This window comes from Cucurbita pepo, chromosome LG15 (assembly GCF_002806865.2).
Source record: "Cucurbita pepo subsp. pepo cultivar mu-cu-16 chromosome LG15, ASM280686v2, whole genome shotgun sequence".
In the NCBI taxonomy this organism is placed as follows: Eukaryota; Viridiplantae; Streptophyta; class Magnoliopsida; order Cucurbitales; family Cucurbitaceae; genus Cucurbita; species Cucurbita pepo.
The window spans coordinates 333,316-354,463 of NC_036652.1; the positions used below are offsets into that span (position 1 = coordinate 333,316).

At 37.9% G+C, this 21,148-nt stretch overlaps 3 protein-coding genes across 3 annotated transcripts; 2 read left to right on the plus strand and 1 right to left on the minus strand.

Annotated features, from left to right (window-relative positions):
* Window positions 1-891: 891 nt before the first annotated feature.
* LOC111811464 (PRA1 family protein E-like) lies at window positions 892-2,125 on the minus strand. The gene is made up of 2 exons (XM_023698325.1): window positions 2,035-2,125; window positions 892-1,936 (listed from the first exon to the last, which is right to left on the minus strand). Exon 2 carries the CDS (start codon window positions 1,821-1,823, stop codon window positions 1,296-1,298), a length of 528 nt encoding a protein of 175 aa, XP_023554093.1. The 5' UTR covers window positions 1,824-1,936; window positions 2,035-2,125; the 3' UTR covers window positions 892-1,295.
* LOC111811465 (signal recognition particle 9 kDa protein-like) lies at window positions 1,986-4,488 on the plus strand. The gene is made up of 4 exons (XM_023698326.1): window positions 1,986-2,132; window positions 2,452-2,520; window positions 3,448-3,541; window positions 4,049-4,488. Exons 1-4 carry the CDS (start codon window positions 2,061-2,063, stop codon window positions 4,171-4,173), a joined length of 360 nt encoding a protein of 119 aa, XP_023554094.1. The 5' UTR covers window positions 1,986-2,060; the 3' UTR covers window positions 4,174-4,488.
* A 6,123-nt stretch (window positions 4,489-10,611) lies between these two features.
* LOC111811466 (probable WRKY transcription factor 21) lies at window positions 10,612-13,312 on the plus strand. The gene is made up of 3 exons (XM_023698327.1): window positions 10,612-11,572; window positions 11,646-11,771; window positions 12,985-13,312. Exons 1-3 carry the CDS (start codon window positions 10,911-10,913, stop codon window positions 13,127-13,129), a joined length of 933 nt encoding a protein of 310 aa, XP_023554095.1. The 5' UTR covers window positions 10,612-10,910; the 3' UTR covers window positions 13,130-13,312.
* Window positions 13,313-21,148: the final 7,836 nt, after the last annotated feature.

The following is a 21,148-nucleotide window of genomic DNA, read 5'->3' on the forward strand; positions in this document are numbered from 1 at the left end:
CCCCATGTGATAATTCAGACAACTTCACTTCAATCCCCATGTGATAATTCAGACAACTTCACTTGAAATCACTGATAAAAGCATAGACAATGTACAACTAAATAACCCACCAGTTTTAACTTTTGTCACATGGGAATCAAAAAGATGCACAAAGTTGGACCATTTGGAAGATGAACCACAAGTTCTACTGGAAAAAAAAAAAAAGAAAAAAAAAAAAACGAGGCCAACCCAAGTTAGTCTAAGCCTCTGCTAGCAGATATTATCTTCTTTGGGCATTCTCTTTCGAGCTTTCCCTCAAGGTTTTTAAAATGCGTTTACTAGGGAGAGAATTCCACCCCCTTATAAAGAATGTTTCGTTCCTCTCTCTAACTGATGTGGGATCTCACAATCCAGCGTCCTTGCTTGCACTCATTCCCCTCTCTAATCGATGTGGGACTCCCTAATCTACCCTTTTGGGCCCCAACGTCCTAGCTGGCATACCGCTTGGTGTCCACCCCCTTCGGGGTTCAACCTCCTCGCTGGCACATCGCCCGGTGCTAGCTCTGATACCATTTGTAACAGCCCAACCCCACCACTAACACTTATTGTCCTCTTTGGGCATTCCCTTTCGGACTTCCCCTCAAAGTTTTCAAAACACACTTGCTAGGGAGAGGTTTCCACACCCTTATAAAAAAAGGTTTTGTTCCCCTCTCCAACCGACATGAGATCTCACAGAACATCCGATAAAAACTGTCAACAACTAACAATCAAGCACACAAATTAAATCTCAGCATCATCACTCCAAAATTTTGAAAGCGCTCATCTTATGCTATCTAGTACCTACTCTTCACAATCAACCTGAATCATCAAAATCAACAACATACAATTTAGAGCAAATGATGAGACTAAATTTGGAGCCAGGAACTCACCATTATAGTTCATATGAATCTACAAACATACCCAGAAATGTTCCAAGATGATGCACAGAAACAACATGAAATGGCAGACAGACATAGTATACATTAACAGGACATTCAAACCCAACATTGATATCTACTGTTTGAAATTTCATCTTTCCAAAAGTAAAGAACACTTCAAACCCAAAACATTGCAGCAAATCACACCCAAATGCTCATTCAAACTTAATTGGTAATAAAAGAATCATCCTAAAATAATCAGTGGTATCAAACCGGATCTCCAAGTGATAGCTAGAGAGAAAAGATTGATATCTAATACTCATTGGAATCGTGGCACGAAGAACTTGGATCGGACAAGGCAAGATCATCATTGGTAACCTAGAAACTATGAACCAGGGTTTATCTGCTGCCAACAACCGAAAGCAATCCGCCATCGGCGACTTCTTGCTCGTCAATATACAAATCCTCTGTAACCCTAAAGGCGGCATGTATCAAAACAAGAAAAACCCCAATCAAAACCGAAATCAATACGTTCAACGACACATCCGTGAACACCAAAGCGACAATCGTGACCAATCCAAGCACAGCCAACACAACTCGATCATCAACAACACGATTAAACACCACCAATGGACCATCCGTGAAAAAATAAAGGAAGAACCAAGCAACGAACACGATCAAGAAGACAATCAAGGAAACAGGGTGCCAGAGGAGGCTGAGAAAGAGAATGAGCAAGACGATGAAGGTGTAATTAACACGAAAGTAGTTGAGATTGCGCTTACATCGAATGGTCGCTTCGGAAATGGATGAAGGGCGAGTGAAGGACGACGGCGGCTGGAGAAGCTCCCGCCATGGCCGTAAAGTGGCGAAACGGGATAGGATGGGAGCTTCAGAGAAGGCATATGGAGTTGGCTGAACAGAGGCCATTGCCGTTGCTGTAAAACTTCAACTGCGATCAAGCGCCGGCGAGGAGAGAATTCACGAGTGTAGCGACAGCGAAAACGGGAGTCTCGTCTCGAGACAGCCTCCGGTTGATGACACTGACAGTAAAAGAAATAAATAAAATATTATTATTTATTTATTTATTATTTATTTACTATTTATTGTTCGCACGCTCGCCAAATTTCCCGGGCTCTACCTCTCCTTCGCTTCTGCCGCCGAGCCATGGTCTACATAGCTTCCTGGGATGAATTCGTCGAGCGTTCTGTGCAATTGTTCCGCTCCGATCCTAATTCCGTAAGTTTTTACTTCGAAATCCGATTCTGTAGATGTTGCTGCTGAGAAATCAACATCACAGATGAAAAATTAGATCGCATGATTGTATTGTGATTCTACAATTGCTTTTTTAACTCTTGAATTACATGGAATCGAGCTAGTCATCGCTGCAGACTTGGATGATTTGAATTGAGCATAATGAATTGTGAAGAGATTTCTAATTCATCTATTGCGAACTTACCGTCTACTCATATGTTCCGTCTATTGCATTGTTTCTCGTTTTTTCGATTCCTTCTAACTGCGACCGCCGTTTTCTTTTTCAATCCTACTGGAAATTTAGACGCGGTACAACGTAAAGTATCGACACTGCGATGGGAAACTGGTTCTTAAAGTCACCGATAACCGCGAGGTAAGGAATTGTTTGTTGAGATATTGATGAACATCATGTGTTTTTCTGGTCAGTGATCGGGGTTGGAATTTTTATTATTGGCTTTCAACTATATGCTTGGCTCTGTGTTTCATGTGGCAAATTCTCAGCCTTATGAATATTAAACGGAAATGTTTGGAGAAGCGTGTTGAGTCTTTGATGCACTTGTACCCAAGCAGACTTCTGAACAAGTTTTCGTTCAGTCTATGTCTCTCCACTTTATTCTTCTGTAAAGTGTCGAGTAGACAACAGTTGAATAACCAACAACTAGCAATTTAGAAATCAGGTCTTAAACCTAACCATTAATCCAAACCAAATCTTTCATCGATTCATTTGGTTTCTTATTGTGAGATGCTCGGTTGGAGAGGGGAATGAAACATTATTTATAAGGGTGTGAAAACTTCTCCCTAGGAGACACGTTTTAAAAATCTTGAGGGAAAGCCCGAAAGGGAAAGTCCAAAGAGGACAATATCTGCTTGCGGTGGGCTTGGGTTTGGGCTGTTACGCTTATACTGGCTGAAGTTATCTTTCATAAGAGTGTTATGCTTATACGGAAGATTAGAATGTGGGAGTGTTTGTTACCATGCTAGAAATGGTTTTCTTTTCCTTCTCACGTGGAAAAAATGAAAGCTAATTACTGCAAGATACATGGGTGCAAGTTATCAACTAAGAATCTGATTGGTGAAGTTCATACTTTGATGCTTGCTTGTATGGGGAATTTTCTGTATATATGCTTGTACCCTTGTGACAATCTGGACAAGTCAAATGATCTTCTATTGAAATGAACACTCTGGAAGATAACCAATTGGCATAACGGCACATGTCGAATCATAAAAATTTCAATATCGAGATGTTTTAGGTATACTAATTTCCTCTTTTCTTTCCTTTTGTTTTCTCCCTGTTTCCCAGTGTCTTAAGTTCAAGACTGACCAGGCGCAGGATGCCAAGAAGATGGAAAAACTCAACAACATATTCTTCACTCTGATGGCCCGGGGTCCCGATGGTATTTTGCCTTCTAATTTATGTTGATTAATGAAGCATCAGAAAACCCTGTTGAATAATAAATAATCGCTTGCTAGTGACATGATTTAGGACTAAAATTTTGTTAAGATATGAATTCTTGTTGTCTATATAGTTGGAATGGAAACTATATATTCTTTAGTTGCATGAAAGTTTCAAATCCTCAAATTGCAGAAACTTGTAATTAGCTCCATGATGATTTCAGTACTTGAGGATGAGTTCACTACTCCTCTGAATGCCGTTTGAGCCCATGATTGAATGTAGACCTGCTTGCTAACTTATTTATATTGGCCAAAATGGTTCACGGCGAGACTGGAGTTTTCACACAATCTATGATCTATATGCAACCTTCGCATTCATAGACCATCTTTCTTAGTCTATATAATTTTCTTTTTATTTATCCATCAATGCTTCAACCTGTAAGTCTAATGTGCACTCAATTCTACTTATTGGAATTCTCATATATTTTTTGCTTTTCTCTTTTTTTCAGTGGATATATCAGAAGTGACGGGCAAGGACCAGGTTGATGCACAGCCAACCAAGAAAGAGAAGTTGGCTAAGTCTGCTTTCTCGTGCCTCCTGATTTTAGATTTAAGATCATGCCTTGCACATTAAACCATTAGATATCCCACTAATACTACTTGAGTGAATGCATATCAAGATTTTTCTTTAGCAATGCTTTAGTCTTTTACCAAGATGCTCCAACCATCACTATGTTAGCTCTATCTTCAAATCTGCATGGAAGGCCCCTTCTTTAGTTGCTTTTGGGATGTATTTCTGGGATTTGTTTCAGTTATTGGAATTTCACCCATCAAAGCTCAAGTCTTTTCTTGATGGAGCTGAACACTGCTTGTTATAGCAAGAGTGTGTTCGAGATTGCTCTAGGTGAATAGTTTTTCTTTTTCAACAAATATTTTTGGGAAAAAAAAAGTTAAATACTACGGATTCCATTTCGTTCCACTGCTTGTACTCTTAATTGTCCAATTTAGTTTTTGTACTTTTAATTATTCATTTAGTCTTTTTACTTTCAATAATAGTAAAAAGACACCATGTGAATATATTTTCAAAATTTATACGGACTGAACTTTTCTTTTTGAAAAAACCAACTATGAACTAATAGCAAGGACTAAACTTAAGATTTATTAACAGTGCTAGAACTAAATTTGGATATGTGATAGTACAAAACTAAAATAGAACAAAACCAGAACCAGAAGTGGAAGGTTAAAAAGGATATTGGGAGGAAGTAGCTAATTCTATGAGCATTTGAAAATGCTTTGAGGTATCTTTAAAATCTTCGAAGTGACTTTTTGACCTTTAGTGAAGGATGATTGAAATTAATTTTTAATTTGTTAAAAGCATTTTTCTAGCCCGTTGCTAATATTCTAAAGTGGGTCAAATTGATTGGAAAAAAAGACTGAAGAATCAGAGTGCCTCATCCTGCTCCAAAAGATGAGTTGGAAAACATTTCTCAACACTATAAATAGTGCTATTCCCTTCATAGAATCAACTCTAGGTCTACCTGATGCCTCTATCTCATCTTTTTCATTGATAACAAAATGTATTGGTTTGGTTTAAAGGCCAACCATATGTGAGGTTGAAGATTCAATCCTCAAACCTTTTGTTCGATGTATCATGGATTAACTAGTTGAGTCGTGCTCGGTTTAGTTCAAGAGTTTAAATTGTTGTAGTTGTCTATTAAGATGTTAAATATCCGTTGCGGTATGGATACTTTTGATTATCAAAACAATATTATAAAGAACCCAAATTCAAAAATCATAAAAGCCAAACTCATCCCTGTAGTCATGAGCCAGCCAGAAATACCACACGCTTTCAACTTTATTGCTTTCACCTTTGGTTCATATCTAGGAATCTGTTCCCTAAGAGTACACATCTTTTTCTTTTTTAGCATGTGATTGTGTCAAGATTGAAGAAAGCTGTGCCAGTCACTGTCAAATGCAATCTTCTTGGCTGTACTGGCCAAGCAAAAACACTACCACACTTTGTTCTTTAGGGAGATAAAGTCCGCTTGCTATGTTGAATTTGTTATCCATGTAGGGCTACTGGCTACTACTGTGTATGAATTGCAGGCTGAAGATTCCTTTCTAACAGATGATTATGAATATGTTATTGCTGATATTTCAGAGTTGCCCACTTTCCAAGGCTGTATTTTAATGCCCCTTAAGTCTCATTTTCAAGAACAAAACTCTGGTATCAGATTCTCAGCATATTGCATTATAAACTTTTTATGATTTACTCTCAAACGTGTTCATCAGAGGTGAATAACTCTTTAACAGGTCTTTTGGGAACATTGTTGGGTTAAATTGGATTCATCCTCTACTGAGAGGATGATTTAGATCCTATAAACTTGCAACCTCATTATCTTTTTTGGGTACAACGAGTGGTGTATGAGGATTTGTACCTTCGACTTCACCAAAAAGAATATATGTCAATTATTGTCGAGGTATGTTGGCTTTGACTTACAACCTCATTATTTGAGTTTGAAATGTCTCTTAACTTAACCTAACTAGATTTATGAACATCCATGTGTAGCATATTTGACTTGTAACCCTCGAGTAAAGGAGGGGTACATGAATGAACTGAAAACTACATCTGAATGAGAACGATCCTGAGAATAAGATGACTAAGAAAGACTTACAAGAATTGAAAGTTACTATCTAGCAAACACATTTTAAAAACCCCGAGGGGAAACCCAAAAGGGAAAGCTCAAAGAGGACAATATCTGTTAGCGGTAGGCTTGGGCCGTTACCGTGCATCTTCCCTTTCGGTAGCTCAATCTAAGAAGTTTTCCAAGTTCAAAGAGGACAATATCTGTTAGCAGTAGGCTTGGGCCGTTACAGTGCATCTTCCCTTTCGGTAGCTCAATCTAAGAAGTTTTCCAAGTTGAATGAAAGTTTGTTTTAAGGAGGTAGGATTAGATTACATCAAGGTTTTTGACTTGTTGGGTTAAATCCAATCCAATGATGTAGGAAGATGAAAGAAGGGGGAGTTAGATTCAAATAGGATAGTAAGAAAACCCTCCATCTTACAGAAAGCCTCAGTGATAGGATCATACTAAAATCCCAAACCACCAGCTTTCTCCTTTAGTTAGACCACTTTATTAAAAGCAGGGAAAGAAAAGTGTTTAAAATTGATGTGTCTCATTATGTTGTGAAGAAATTTCAAACATTGTTTGCTCTTTTTTCCCCTTTGTCAAAGTGAAGTGTTGTGTATCTCTGGCTGGTGGGGTGAGATCCAATGCAAGAAGGGCCAATATTGAGCTTTTGGGAGAATAAATTAAGAGCTATATTATTCCTTCTTCTATTTGTTGCTCACCTTTATTCATATGATTATGAGGCGTTTAAGAAGATCATTAGCACTTAAATTGTGATTTAGCTTTAATTTTGTTATTGTGTAAAATTAAAGTTTGTTCCTGGAGGCTCGTGGGATGTTCTATCATTCAGGTAGAAGATCCTCATTCACAGAATGGGAATTATGCTTCTTTCAAATTTTGATAAAGTAGAGATGTCTATCAGGTGGGACGGGAAAGCTTTCTATGTCTCCGTCTTTGCTATCTTCTTTAATCTCATTCTTGCAAAATTTTCTGTAATTATTTTTTATTATTTTTATGAAGATTTTTTTACTGAAAATTCGTGGGTATGTTCTTTTTAGTGGATAATTTCTATTTTTTAATATAATTTCGGATGAAATATATAATATATGTTACTTTTGTGTCTTGGTTTTTGATATTTTATATATAATGTGGGGGTGGGAATGGAGAATATAATCTTCGTTATTGACTCTGTTCAACTAATGGAAAAAAATCTCCTCGCTCACTCTTTTTCCATTTAAATGAGGATTCCATGTTCTGTTTAAGGTAGATCTCACGGGATAAATAAACATCTCTACTTCTCTGTGGGGACCTGACTCAAGAGTTAAATGGACATCATTGTCTTCTGATAGAGCTCCAGATTAAATGGATATATTTATCTTTACCAGAAAAGAATGCACCTTTTTTATTCTTCTAAATTTCTTTAGAAGAAAATAAAATAAGTTTTTTCCCCTCTTAATTTGAAACTAGTTTGCGTCTTTGAACCGATAACCATCTTTCGGCTAACCTACCTCCTCCGTCCCTCGGGACCAACAAGGGGTAGTACAGGAATATTCACCTGTTGTCCATCGACTACGCCTTTCGGCCTGATCTTAGGCCCTGACTCACCCTCCGTGGACGAACCTTGCGGAGGAACNCCTGATCTTAGGTCCTGACTCACCCTCCGTGGATGAACCTTGCGGAGGAACCCCTAGGTTTTTGGGGCATTGGATTCTCACCAATGTTTGCGGTACTCAAGCCGACATCCTTGCTTTCACCTCGTCCACCACTGCTGGCGCGGGTGCTTCCCTCTAAGGCGGAACGCCCTCCTAATACATTTATATATATATATGGATGAAAGAAAGATAATTTTTGGATATAACAAAGTTTCGATTTCACTTATGGTGTGGAATTATTGGGAAGGAATTATTTATAAATTTAAAAAAAAGAAATCGATGAAATTTCAATATTTGAAGGTAGAGATAAGGTTGAAAAAATGTGTAATTTAATTTTTATAAAGTTTATACCCTGACTTTATAGAGCGTGTGACACCCATTATCTTAAAATTCTCTTTTCAATTTCATATGATTGAATCCCTTTATTCCCAACTCTTTTCATATAAATACATTAAATTAAATGTCTTAATTTTAATAATCATGATTAATCCTCAATTAATTATAATCCCACTAACTTTCATTGATTATGGTATCATTTTATTTTAAAATTGGCCTCTCCACTAAATTAAAATAACTTCATATAAAGTCATCAAACTTTATACACATATTATAAATATTTTAAATATTCTTAAGAGACAGTTGGGCGGATGAGATTAAATTCTTAATTATTCATTAAGTGCGTATGAAAAAGTAGATATTCATATCAATATTTAAACAACAAGTGCAATTTTAACTACCTTCTTTGAATCTATTTCAATTAAACCAATTTCCCCACATTTATTTGTTTTTATTCTTACTCCTACGTGGCAAGGGCGTTTAGTTTCGAAGTGTCTCGTGTCTACCCCTTCGGGGAAGTGCCTGGGACATCACAATCCACATCCCTTTAGAGTCCAACGTCCTCGTTGGCACTCTTTTCTTCCTTCAATCGATATGGGACCTCCGCCAAATCCACCCCATTTGAGCCCCAGCGTCCTTACTGGCACATCGCCTCGTGTTTACCCCTTCGAGGAAGGGCCTCCTCACTGACACATAGTCTGGTGTCTGGCTTTGATACCATTTGTAACACTCTACGCTCACCGCTAACAGATATTGTCTTCTTTGGGCTGTCCCTTTTAGGGTTCCCCTCAAAGCTTTAAAACGCATCTACTACGAAAAGGTTTCCACACTCGGTGTTCTTGTCTCCTCCCCAACCAATATGGGACATCACAGTTGTTCACAATTATTTTTTATTTATTTATTCTCTGACCACTCTTAACAATGAACTTTATCTATTTTGAAAGTAATTTTTATTAAAAATAGAAATTTGAATAAATAATCTAAACCCAAAAATTTTAAAGTTGAGTTCATTAATTTTGGTTGAAAAAAAATTAACAACTCGAGTAATTGTGTCAAGTCTAAAATATGTCTCAACCCGACTCAACTAACCCCAACCTACAAACACCTCGAAAGCTGAACTGTTACACTGTACTTTTCAGTTAAGCTATTATTACGGAGCGAAGAATCAAATCATTGACTTTGTAAACGATAACGGATAGATTTATTTACAAAGTTACCCTCAATACGAGAGATTAGATAGACTTGAATTGGGATTTTCTTAATCCAAAAAATAATTTAGAGTTAAAAAAAAAAAAGTAATAAAAATAATAATAATAATAAAGTTGTAAAATAGTGAGGTGGATGTGGATGACTTTTGACCGAGGGAGACTAATAGGGAAAAGAGTCAACTATTGTGGTCCCAGTGGGACCCACTTCCCTGTCAGCCGCAGGACATGTCTCTCCTCCCATGATTGCATCAGGTCGAATCTTTGCCCCTAATCCCATTTTTATTTTCTTTTTTATTTTTATTTTTTATGCATATCTAATCTAATCTAAATATACTTTATATATATATATATATATATATATATATATAAGTAAATTCTAATTTTTTTTTATTTTTTTAAAACCACATGTTTTATTTTAAATATCTCGTAATATTAAAATTTTATATAAATAAATAACTCAAATTATTTCATGGTTAATATTATAATTTTTTAAATTATATATAAATAATTTTAAGATTTAAATATTTATAAGATCAATTATAAAATAATAAAGTTTAAGATAATTCTAAATTTTAGGATAAGGATTTATAGTTGAAAAATTATGTGCATGGTGAGTGCAAGTTTGGCAACTCCAAAATGCGGCTCTAAACCAATAATAATAATAATAATAATAAATAAATAAATACGTGTAAATAGTACAAAGACAAATTTGAAATTAAAATATTTATAAAAAAAAATCTCTCTCTAGAACGTCAAATTAGTAGCATTTGAGTGATAAATAATCCAATACTCACTTTTATAAATCCAAAAGATTCAGATTGCCGGTTGACATTTTTGTGGTTGGTCAACTCAACCCGTCTGAAAACATGACTACAACTCAACTCGAACCGTAAGATTATTACGAAAATTAAAAAAATTTAACGTTTCTAATCCATGTTAGTATGCCGACTTTTGAATGTTTGATATTTAAATTTTACAATATTTTAATTACTAATGTAATATTTTTTTAAATAATTAAAAAAAATTACCCAAGTCTAATCCAACTCAGTCAAGTGATTAAGTTGGGTTGTACGGTGACCTGTGTTCGAGTTGCTCGAATAAACAATTCAACCAACCCGAGATTTTGAGTTCATCGAAAATATTTTTTTCAACTCATCCCGTGTAAACCCGCTTAAGAAAAAAAAAAACCTTTTCTTTTCCTCTCTCTCAAACTATTTAAATAAGTAAGGTGGGAAAAGAAGAAAAAAAAGGTAGGAGTTGGGGTGTGGCTTGTTCAAGGAGTTGGGTTCTCTTCTCCAAGCGAGACAAAAGCAAAAGCAAAAGCAAAAACAAAAACAAAAACAAAAACAAAAACAAATCATGGAAGTTTTAGTTTAGGGTTTCAGAAACTTACACGCTCTGTTTTTCTCTCTTCTTATGATTTCTTCTTCCATTTCAACTGTTTTGATGCTTCCTTTCTGGGTTTTTGTTGTATAGTTCTAAGCTTTCTTGGGCTTATTTTGATTCATTTTCTTGTGTTCTAAACCTCTGTGTTTTGTTCTTCAAATGGAAGAGCTTGAAGAAGCTAACAGAGCCGCCATAGATAGCTGTCATGGAGTTTTGAATCTTTTAGCTCACCCTTCTCCTCAAGAACAAGGTGAGCTGAGGAAGAATTTAATGGTGGAAACTGGAGAGGCTGTTTTTAAGCTCAAGAAAGTGGTATCTCTTTTGAATTCTGGGTTTGGTTATGCAAAAGTTAGAAGATTCAAGAACATTCCTCTGCCTTTACCCCAAAAATTTCTCTTAGATCCTCCAAACAATGGTTTGAATGGTAAAATTTCTGTTTTTTTGGGAAACCCAGATTTGGAAATGGATCAAAATCATAAGAATTCCCTCAAAATTCATAAACAAGCTGCTCCATCTTTGAACTTTAGCTTCCCCCAGCAACAGCAGCAGCAGAGGAAGCAAGCAGAGATGATGTTTCTTAGGAGTAACAGTGGAATGAATATGAATTTTGATGCTTCTAAGTGCACATTGACAATGTCATCTGCTAGATCTTTTATTTCTTCGTTGAGTATGGACGGGAGCGTTGCGGACGGGAGCTCGTTCCATTTGATCGGACCGTCGTCGACGATGTCGGGCGATAACAAGAGGAGGTTTTCTGGAAGGGGAGATGAAGGGAGCTTGAAATGTGGTAGCACTGGCAAGTGCCATTGCTCAAAGAAGAGGTTGGATTGATATCCATCTTGTTGGGTGTTGATATCCCTTTGGTTTACTGATAATTTGGGTTGGTTTTTGTAGGAAACATCGAGTGAAGAGATCAATTAAGGTTCCTGCTATAAGTAACAAACTTGCTGATATCCCTTCTGATGATTATTCATGGAGGAAATATGGGCAGAAGCCAATTAAGGGTTCTCCTCATCCCAGGTATGACTAAACCTCGGGTCGGTCGTAACTGATATTGTCCACTTCGTGCATAACTCTAGCCTTTTGACTCTGATAATGACCTCACTGGCGTGTTTACTTGTGAGATCCCACATCGGTTGGAGGGGGAACGAAGGATTCCTTAGAAGGGTGTGAAAATCTCTCCCCAACAAACGCGATAGTGATATGTAATGGGCCAAAACGGACAATATCTGCTAGCAGTGGGCTTGACAAATGGTATCAGAGTCGGACACCGGATGGTGTGCCAGCAAGAACGCTGGGCTCCAAGGGGTGGATTGTCAAATCCCACATCGGTTAGAGAGGGGAACAAAACATTTCTTATAAGGGTGTGGAAACCTCTCACCAACTGACCGTTTTAAAACTATGAGGCTGATGGTGATACGTAACGGGTCACAACGGATAATATCTGCTAGCGGTGGGCTTGGACTGTTACAAATGGTATTAGAGTCAGATATCGGGTGGTGTGCCAGTGAGGGCGCTGGGCACCCAAGGAGTGGATTGTGAGATCCCATATCGGTTGGAGGGGGGAACAAAACATTCATTATAAGGGTGTGGGAACCTCTTCCTAACAGACGCGTTTTATAAATGTAAGATTGACGGCGATACGTAACGGGCCAAAGTGGACAATATTTGCTAACGGTGGGTTTGGGTTGTTACAAAATGGTATCAGAGCTAGATATTGGGAGGTGTGCCAGCGTGGACGCTGGGCCCCAAAGGGGTGGATTGTGAGATCTCATATAGGTTGGAGAAGGGAACAAAGCATTCGTTGTAAGAGTGTGGAAACCTTTCCCTAGCATACGCGTTTTAAAACTATGAGGGTGACGGCAATACGTAACAGATCAAAACAGATAATATCTGCTAGAGGTGAGCTATAAGAAGCTTATAATGACTTCTACTTCCAATGACCCTTGTTAAAGAGCGTCTGTTTGCTAAATCATTAGAACAAGATGTTCTTATAACAGGATCATTCCCAAGAAAAATGAAAAGAAAAGGGTCCAAGTTTTTGTGATTTTTCGACAACTCGAAGAACGAAAACTTCGGGCGATCATCAAAACGAATGGATGCCTGTTTCTTTTCCATTTTCGTCTCGTTGGATCATTTCGAACTCGAAAAATTGAGGATTTGAGAGAGGGAAAGTGTTGATGATTGAGGAAGTTTGTAAAATGAGTTTGCTTTTGTTGTAAAATGTGTGCAGGGGTTACTACAAATGCAGCAGCATGAGAGGTTGTCCAGCGAGAAAGCACGTCGAGCGATGCTTAGAAGACCCGTCGATGCTTATCGTAACGTACGAAGGAGAGCATAATCACCCGAAAATGTCGACGCAATCTGCACACACTTAGCCTACAACAAGCTCAAATTAAGCAGGATTGGAGCCTCCATTTTTGTTTTGTATTAATCAAAACTTAGTTTGGGATTGGTGTTGGTGCTTCTTTTGTACATACTTTTGGCCTCAACATTTGAACCAAGCTCTTCAATTTGGAGACTTTCCTTTCCAAATCATAAAGGGAACAAATTTAATCCGACATTTGTGAGAATAGTCCAAGTCCACTACAAACAGATATTGTCCGCTTTAGCCCGTTAGGTATTACCGTCAGCTTCACGATTTTAAAACGTGTTTTTTATGGAGAGATTTCCATACCCTTATAAGAAATGTTTTGTTCGTCTCTCCAACTGACGTGTGATCTCACTTTAGTTGGAGAGGGGAACAAAACATTCTTTATAAAGGTGTGAAAGCCTCTCCCTAATAGAAGCATTTAAAAATGGTGAGGCTGAAAGTGATACATAACGGACTAAAGCGGACAATATCTGTTACCAAGACCAAAGATGATGAGATGAGATGCGTCGACGCGTATGAGCCTAGAGTAGGGATAAGGTCGGGCCATATAACTTGACCTAGTGTAGAGGCAAGTTGACTAGAGTTGCAGATGATTGAACATGCACACATGAGTAGTTTGTGTGGTGGAACAAGCTTAGATTCGGTACGAGTTGTGTTCGTTGGCAAAGGAAAACCTCACCTAAGATATGACGAAGTCGCAAAGCTAGGTGAGAAATGTGAATGAGACTTGAATTCTCCTTAAGACTTGTCGTGAGCGTGTCAAAGATCATGATGTCGCACACAAGTTTTAAAATTTTTAATTTCATAAATAATAGATCATTTAATTCATATTTAATATTCCTTTGGGCTTTCAGTTGGGCAAACATTGGGCCGTGGCCTCAATTGTTTAGAAATGGGCCGATGGTGTAAAATGGGGAGCCCAATATGAGCAAGCGTACGGCCCAAAGAACTCTAGAAGGGAATGTATGAGAAGCTTTCTCCCCATACTCTTAAATCATATCATTAAAGTGTTTCAAAACCCTCGCAATAAAACATGAAAATTTTCATGCAAAATCAAAACAATAGTGAAAGATGTTCGAAAGACACGTTCTTGCACTATCGTGCACGAGATCATGATCGGGCATCATACGACCTTTGTAGCCTGGTCATATGGTGTGTAATTGTGCGAGTGTGCGACTGTCATCCAAAAAATCATATCTCATTCACCATTTTTACAAAAATGAAGTTTTCCCAACTTCTAAAATTTGACCAAAATGTTACCATATGCATGTTAAGAAGGTCGGAATGTATGTGCATCACTTTCATGTAGAAGTGAGTATTACTTTCACGTAACGATCCTAAGTACATCACTTTCACTCATGTTGAACCTCTACAAGATCTATAGAAAAGAAGGAAAAATTTATAAATATTTCATTAATTTAAGGACCCACACGAGATTCGAAATATAGAAAATATCCGTTCATAAACATGATGCAACATAAAAAATATTTTTTTAAGCATAAAGTGTTCTCATAATACGCATGATTGTTGTCACAGCCTTACTTTGAAGAGAGTAGGTTGTGACCCTCCTTGGTAGATAAGACAAGATGGACAAGATGGCTGTCAGAATTTAGTGCAACTTATTTTAGTTTGAGTTAGTTATGGAATATATGATATTCGTAATCTTGAAGAATATATTAGTTAGGAAATATATGTTAGATATTCGTAATCAGTTAAATTTGAATAGTAGTATATTTTACTTTATTATCAAGATTTAGTTAGTTTATATTTTATTGGTAGATATTATTTAGTATTTTGTATCTTATTTAAAGGTTGGGAATATCAATGAAGATTGAACATTCGATCCCAATTATATTTCTCATTCTTAAATCTGTACTCTTTTATTGAGTAATAATATTTTCATATCTACTCACACTTTTGAGTGGTAGATATTGCGTCAGTTGGTATCAGAGCCAAGTTGGTACGGTTTGATATTATTACTCAACGAGATGAATGGTGGAAGTGCTTCTATGGGTATAGCTATGGAAAAGCTTGTTGTCAATAACTATAGTTATTGGAAGTTATGCATGGAAGCTTATCTAGAAGGGCAAGATTTGTGGGATTTAATTGAAGGTGATGACACAGAAATTCCAGCAGATACTCCAAAGAATGCTGAATTACGCCGACAGTGGAGGATCAAATGCGAAAAAGCCTTATTTACCTTGTGAACTTTGATTAGCAAGGAGTATATTGATCATGTTCGTGATTTAAAGTCACCAAAGCAAGTATGGGATAGACTTCAAAAGTTGTTCACTAAGAAAAATACCGCTCGACTGCAATTTCTAGAGAATGAATTAGCTATGGTAACTCAAGGTAATTTTTCTGTTGAAGAATATTTTTTGAAAGTGAAAAATTTGTATTCTGAAATTTCAGAATTAGATGCTGAGGAGCCAGTGAGTGAGGCTCGATTACGACGTTATCTTATTCTTGGATTACGGAAAGAGTTTATGCCCTTTGTTTCCTCAATACAAGGGTGGGCAAATCAGCCTACAGTAATTGAACTGGAGAATCTTCTTTCCAATCAAGAAACCTTGATTAAGCAAATGACTAGCAACAACGAGTTTTCTTGAAAGTCAGAAGATGTGTTGTATGTCAAAGATCAAAGGAGACAGAATTTTCATTCAAAGCCTTCATCTAGCAATGGGAATCAATTCAAAAGTGAGGAGTCGTCAAAGAATCCATTTAAAGCTTGTTACAGGTGTGGAAAACCAGGCCACTTTAAACGAGATTGTTAGGCGAAAGTGGTGTGTGATTGTTGCGGAAAGCCAGGCCATATTAAGCCAAATTGCCGAGTCAATATCCAGGAATGAGAAGCAAATGTTGTACATGAAAGTAAAAATTCTTCAGATCCAATTTGGGAATACTACTTAACCACTGAGGTTCTTGATCAGCCAACAAACATGACTTCAACCGTATATCAAGATGATGTCTCTACAAGTGATCAAAATTCTAATTCCACTACTTGCGCTTCTGAATTTGATTCTCTCCAAATTTCGCCTCTGGACTCTCTCTTTTTCTCCGATGCCAATTCTGTCGCCCCTGATGACCCTTCTGTTTATTCCATAGCCTTGGATTTGGGATTCGACGAAAATGAAGTTTTCGAGCTAACCTTTGACGATTTTGATGGTCTTTACCTCCCCTCTGAGGCTGACGATTTCCTCATNAAAGTGAGGAGTCGTCAAAGAATCCATTTAAAGCTTGTTACAGGTGTGGAAAACCAGGCCACTTTAAACGAGATTGTTAGGCGAAAGTGGTGTGTGATTGTTGCGGAAAGCCAGGCCATATTAAGCCAAATTGCCGAGTCAATATCCAGGAATGAGAAGCAAATGTTGTACATGAAAGTAAAAATTCTTCAGATCCAATTTGGGAATACTACTTAACCACTGAGGTTCTTGATCAGCCAACAAACATGACTTCAACCGTATATCAAGATGATGTCTCTACAAGTGATCAAAATTCTAATTCCACTACTTGCGCTTCTGAATTTGATTCTCTCCAAATTTCGCCTCTGGACTCTCTCTTTTTCTCCGATGCCAATTCTGTCGCCCCTGATGACCCTTCTGTTTATTCCATAGCCTTGGATTTGGGATTCGACGAAAATGAAGTTTTCGAGCTAACCTTTGACGATTTTGATGGTCTTTACCTCCCCTCTGAGGCTGACGATTTCCTCATCTTGGAGAATTTGGATCAAACTACCAATTCGCACGATTCGGCTACTGATGCTCCGCCCCAGCCTGACCCAAAAATAGCAGCACTGCTTGATGATGCTGATCTATCACAATTTGGTTTTGATGTTGAGGTTCAGGCAAATTTATGTGAAGAAGGGGAGGATGGTTCAACGGATAATAAGTTTAGTGTGGCTAAAGATTCTGAGAGGGCGACAGGAAGCCAGAATATTGTTAATAACAAATCTTTTGGCGACGATTTTTTTGAGAATGCAGACGTTGACCATGTGGCAGATGATGTTGATAAGCCACGAACTCGGCAGCTTTTGGATGATCGATTTCTTACACTCTTAAGTCAGGACTATGCATCTAGTGACAACGGCCACAGTGCTTGTGATGAGCATGATGGTTGGGTAGCTGAAGGAGATGAGTCCCTTGCTCAGAAGCTCAAGCATGCCCTTGGTGATCATAATAAGGATGACTTGGACCTTGACCAAGGATATAAAGCTTCTATAGATATATTGAGTGGTAAAAAAGGATCAGAAGATCAAGAGCTTTTGCAGTCTGCCAGTGATGTAATTCACCGGTGTATGGAGTATGGTGAGTCTGCACAAATTGAGATGAACTATTACTCTTTGTCATTAGAATTGGAGCAATCAAAAGCTCAGATTCAATCATTGGAGGGTCATATCGACTTGAAGCCTAGCCATGTAGATGCTTTGTATATTTTGGGTGGACTTTACATGAACTCAAATGGTGAAGGAGCTTTTATAGTTGTGGAAGCCTCAAAATTTAAGACCATTGGAGAGAAGACTGTTTTGAGATCTGAACTGTCAAATGCTCTCAAAATTAGATCTTTTCAGAAGATTACCAGATTGAATCGTTGTGATGTGGAACTTATTAAGAAGGAAATTATTGAACATGATGTGTCAGTGTCTTATTCAGGTGGTGGCGTGCATAAGAAGTCCATACGCAAGCCTAACTGGAAGAAATTCTTCGTAGATTATTTTGTTCGAGAGAACGTGTTAACGCAGGATGTTGAATTGCAGGAAATACATACTAATGAGCAAGTTGCAGACATATTTACTAAGGCACTTGCCAAAGTGAAGTTTGAAGTTTTTCGTAAAAGCTCTCGGAATTATTGAGAAATAAGTTCGCACTAAGGGAGGCTGTCAGAATTTAGTGCAACATATTTTAGTTTGAATTAGTTATGGAATATATGATATTCGTAATCTTGAAGAATATATTAGTTAGGAAATATATGTTAGATATTCGTAATCAGTTAAATTTGAATAGTAGTATATTTTATTTTATTATCAAGATTTAGTTAGTTAAATTTGAATAGTAGTATATTTTATTTTATGTTATTATCAAGATTTAATTAGTTTATATTTTCTTTGTAGATATTATTTAGTATCTTGTATCCTATTTAAAGGTTGTGAATATCAACGAAGATTTGAACATTCGATCCCAATTATATTTCTCATTCTTAAATCTGTACTCTTTCGTTGAGTAATAATATTTTCATATCTACTCACACTTTTAAGTGGTAGATATTGCGTCAGATGGCTACATGGTAGTGGCGCCCAACCGACCACGCAAGAGTCGAGGCAAGATAAGTGACATGATGCGACCGAGGAGAACAGTACTTCATCTAACACACCATAGATATGTGCATAAAAGCTAAGTCAAAATAGAGGCAACGATATCGACATGAATGTTAAAGATAGGCTTGTTGAAGGGTCGGGTAGGGCCTCGGGCCTTAACCTCGAAAGTTAGACTTTGAATGGAATTTGGGCATGTGATTTAGGAGTCAAGTCCGTCCATATGAAATATGAAAGCTTGCGAAATTTGGTGTCAATCAGACACTGGATGAACATTTCACGACATTGTATGTACTTTCGTTAAAATCATGTCTACATTTGTTAAATTGGAAATGCCTCAAAATGTCCATTAGGGGAGACATGGTGTCAGTTTTCCACCACCCTTGGACCCTATGGCCTAAGCGAGCGACCCTGTGGCACATGCACGTGTCACAGTGAGGGCAAGCGTTGTGAGACAAGTGTCTCGAGTTACTTCCTTTGGAATAGTTTCCATCACACATGCATGAGATCACACATATAGAAAATATTTGTTCATAAACGTGATGCAACATAAAAAAATATTTTTTTAAGCATATTTCTCATAATATGCATGACTGGTGTCACAACCTTACTTTGAAAAGAGTATGTTGTGACCCAAGCGTGTAGATAAGACAAGATGGCTACATGGTAGTGGCGCCCAATCGACCACGCAAGGGTCGAGGCAAGCCGAGTTGCATGATGTGACCAAGGAGGATGGTACTTCATCTAACACACCATAGATATGTGCATAAAAGCCAAGCCAAAATAGAGGCAACGATATCAACATGAATGTCAAAGATAGGCTTGTTGAAGGGTTAGGTAGGGCCTCGGACCTTAACCTTGAAAGTTGAAATTCGAACGGGATTTGGGCATGGGATTTAGGAGTCAAGTCCGTCCATACGAAATATGAAAGCTTGCCAAATTTGGTGTTAATCAGACACCGGACGAACATTCCACGACATTGTATGTACTTTCGCTAAAATCATGTCTACACTTGTTAGATTGAAAATGCCTCAAAATGTATATTACCGGAGTCATGGTGTCAGTTTTCCACCACTCTTGGACCCTGTGGCCTAAGCGAGCTACCCTGTGGCACATGCACATGTCACAGTGAAGGCAAGTGTTGCGAGACAAGTGTTTCGGGTGACTTCCTTTGAAATAGGTCTTTCAAAGACAGAGTGAAACAACACGAGTGTGTCGACATTGTGCCCCTCCCCTGTGGTGGAGGTTGGATCATACACTTGTATCCGGTACGGAGTCTATAAATGATATGACATGGGCACAAGAGAGTCTAATGCCTCGATAGAGCTCGAGTGGATAGATGTTCTGGATGTCTCGGTATTATGCACGTCACATGAACTCGTTCTCATTGGACATGACCGAGCTAGCTGATGAACTACGATTCTCCATGACTTGGGATGACATTAAGACATGTGGGGCATGTTAATTGGGAACAAAGATGACATGATGAGATGTGACATTGCACATGAGAGACCTTGGCCCCGAAGAGAGGCAAGGTCGAGCTGAATGACTTGACCCAGTGTAGAAGCAAGTTGATTGGGTCGTAGAAGATTGAACATGCACACGCAGGCAGCTTGTGTTGCCAAATAAGCTTGGATTCCCCACAAGTTGTATTCGGTTGGTGAAGACAAACCTCGCCTAAGGTCGAATGAAGCCACATGCTAACGACTTGGAGACTTACCTTAGTCATTCATGAGTGCCATGAAGGTCTACTAGATTCCTAGGACGTCTAGGCGGTTTAAAACGCAGGACTCTCTTTCCAGGACTATCTTACTAACTCGCCTATGGTTCTCGATAAGTGGTCCAAGCAAGCGGCGCGGACAGATGACTGTCCAAGACTTGGGATGTCATCACGAAGCGTGTGGGCCGATTTATTGAAAATTAAAACAATGAAATGAGATGCAACATTGCATTTGAAGGACAATTGCCTAGAGTAGAGACAAGGTCGAGCCTTAGGACTTGGCCTAGAATAGAGGCAAGTTGTTTAGAGTCACATATAGGCGAAGTGTATGGCCGAACAAACTTTTTATCCACATGAGTTGTGTTCAGTCGACAAAAGAGAATCTCGTCTAAGGTCCGATGAAGCTGCAAAGTTGAGCAAAAAACTACGATGGGGCTTGAGTTTTCCCTAAAGCTTTTCATGATTCTGTCAAGATTATGACGCCGCACACGATTTAAAATGTACGACCGTACATGGGGTATTACACCCCTACAATGATAACCCGTTAAATCACCCAATGGAATCAAAACAGCGTCCATCAAATATGATATCAATACCATCTCATTGTTAAAGAAATCTCACTTTGTGAAAGAAATCTGAAGCACACTAATTTTTCTTTGGAGAGTACAGAGAAAAAAACACTCTATTTATCTGAAAAATCCTCTCCTATTGCTTGTTTTTTTTTTTCTCTTCTTTCCACGGTAGAAAGAACAAGTATATAAGCTCTTCTAAAACTAATTATAGTCATAAGAGTGCCACGGTTTACTAAGTCATAAAAGTCATTATTTCCTCTAAACACTCTTGTGCTTTCATCTTCAACACTTTTGTCATTGACTTACTTTTTAATTTAAAACCCACTAAAATTAACTAAAAATAACATTTAACTTTTATTCCATAAAACTCCTCCATAAACTTAGATGCTCCTACCATCCGTCATGACAATCATCTTCTTGTAT

Coding starts and splice junctions, on each gene's coding strand:
- LOC111811464 (XM_023698325.1), bottom strand. CDS start 1,823: ATGGCCTCTGTTCAGCCAACTCCATATGCCTTCTCTGAAGCTCCCATC.
- LOC111811465 (XM_023698326.1), top strand. CDS start 2,061: ATGGTCTACATAGCTTCCTGGGATGAATTCGTCGAGCGTTCTGTGCAA. Junction 2,133..2,451: donor TCCGCTCCGATCCTAATTCC/GTAAGTTTTTAC, acceptor CTGGAAATTTAG/ACGCGGTACAACGTAAAGTA. Junction 3,542..4,048: donor GATGGCCCGGGGTCCCGATG/GTATTTTGCCTT, acceptor TCTTTTTTTCAG/TGGATATATCAGAAGTGACG.
- LOC111811466 (XM_023698327.1), top strand. CDS start 10,911: ATGGAAGAGCTTGAAGAAGCTAACAGAGCCGCCATAGATAGCTGTCAT. Junction 11,573..11,645: donor TGCCATTGCTCAAAGAAGAG/GTTGGATTGATA, acceptor TGGTTTTTGTAG/GAAACATCGAGTGAAGAGAT. Junction 11,772..12,984: donor AAGGGTTCTCCTCATCCCAG/GTATGACTAAAC, acceptor AAATGTGTGCAG/GGGTTACTACAAATGCAGCA.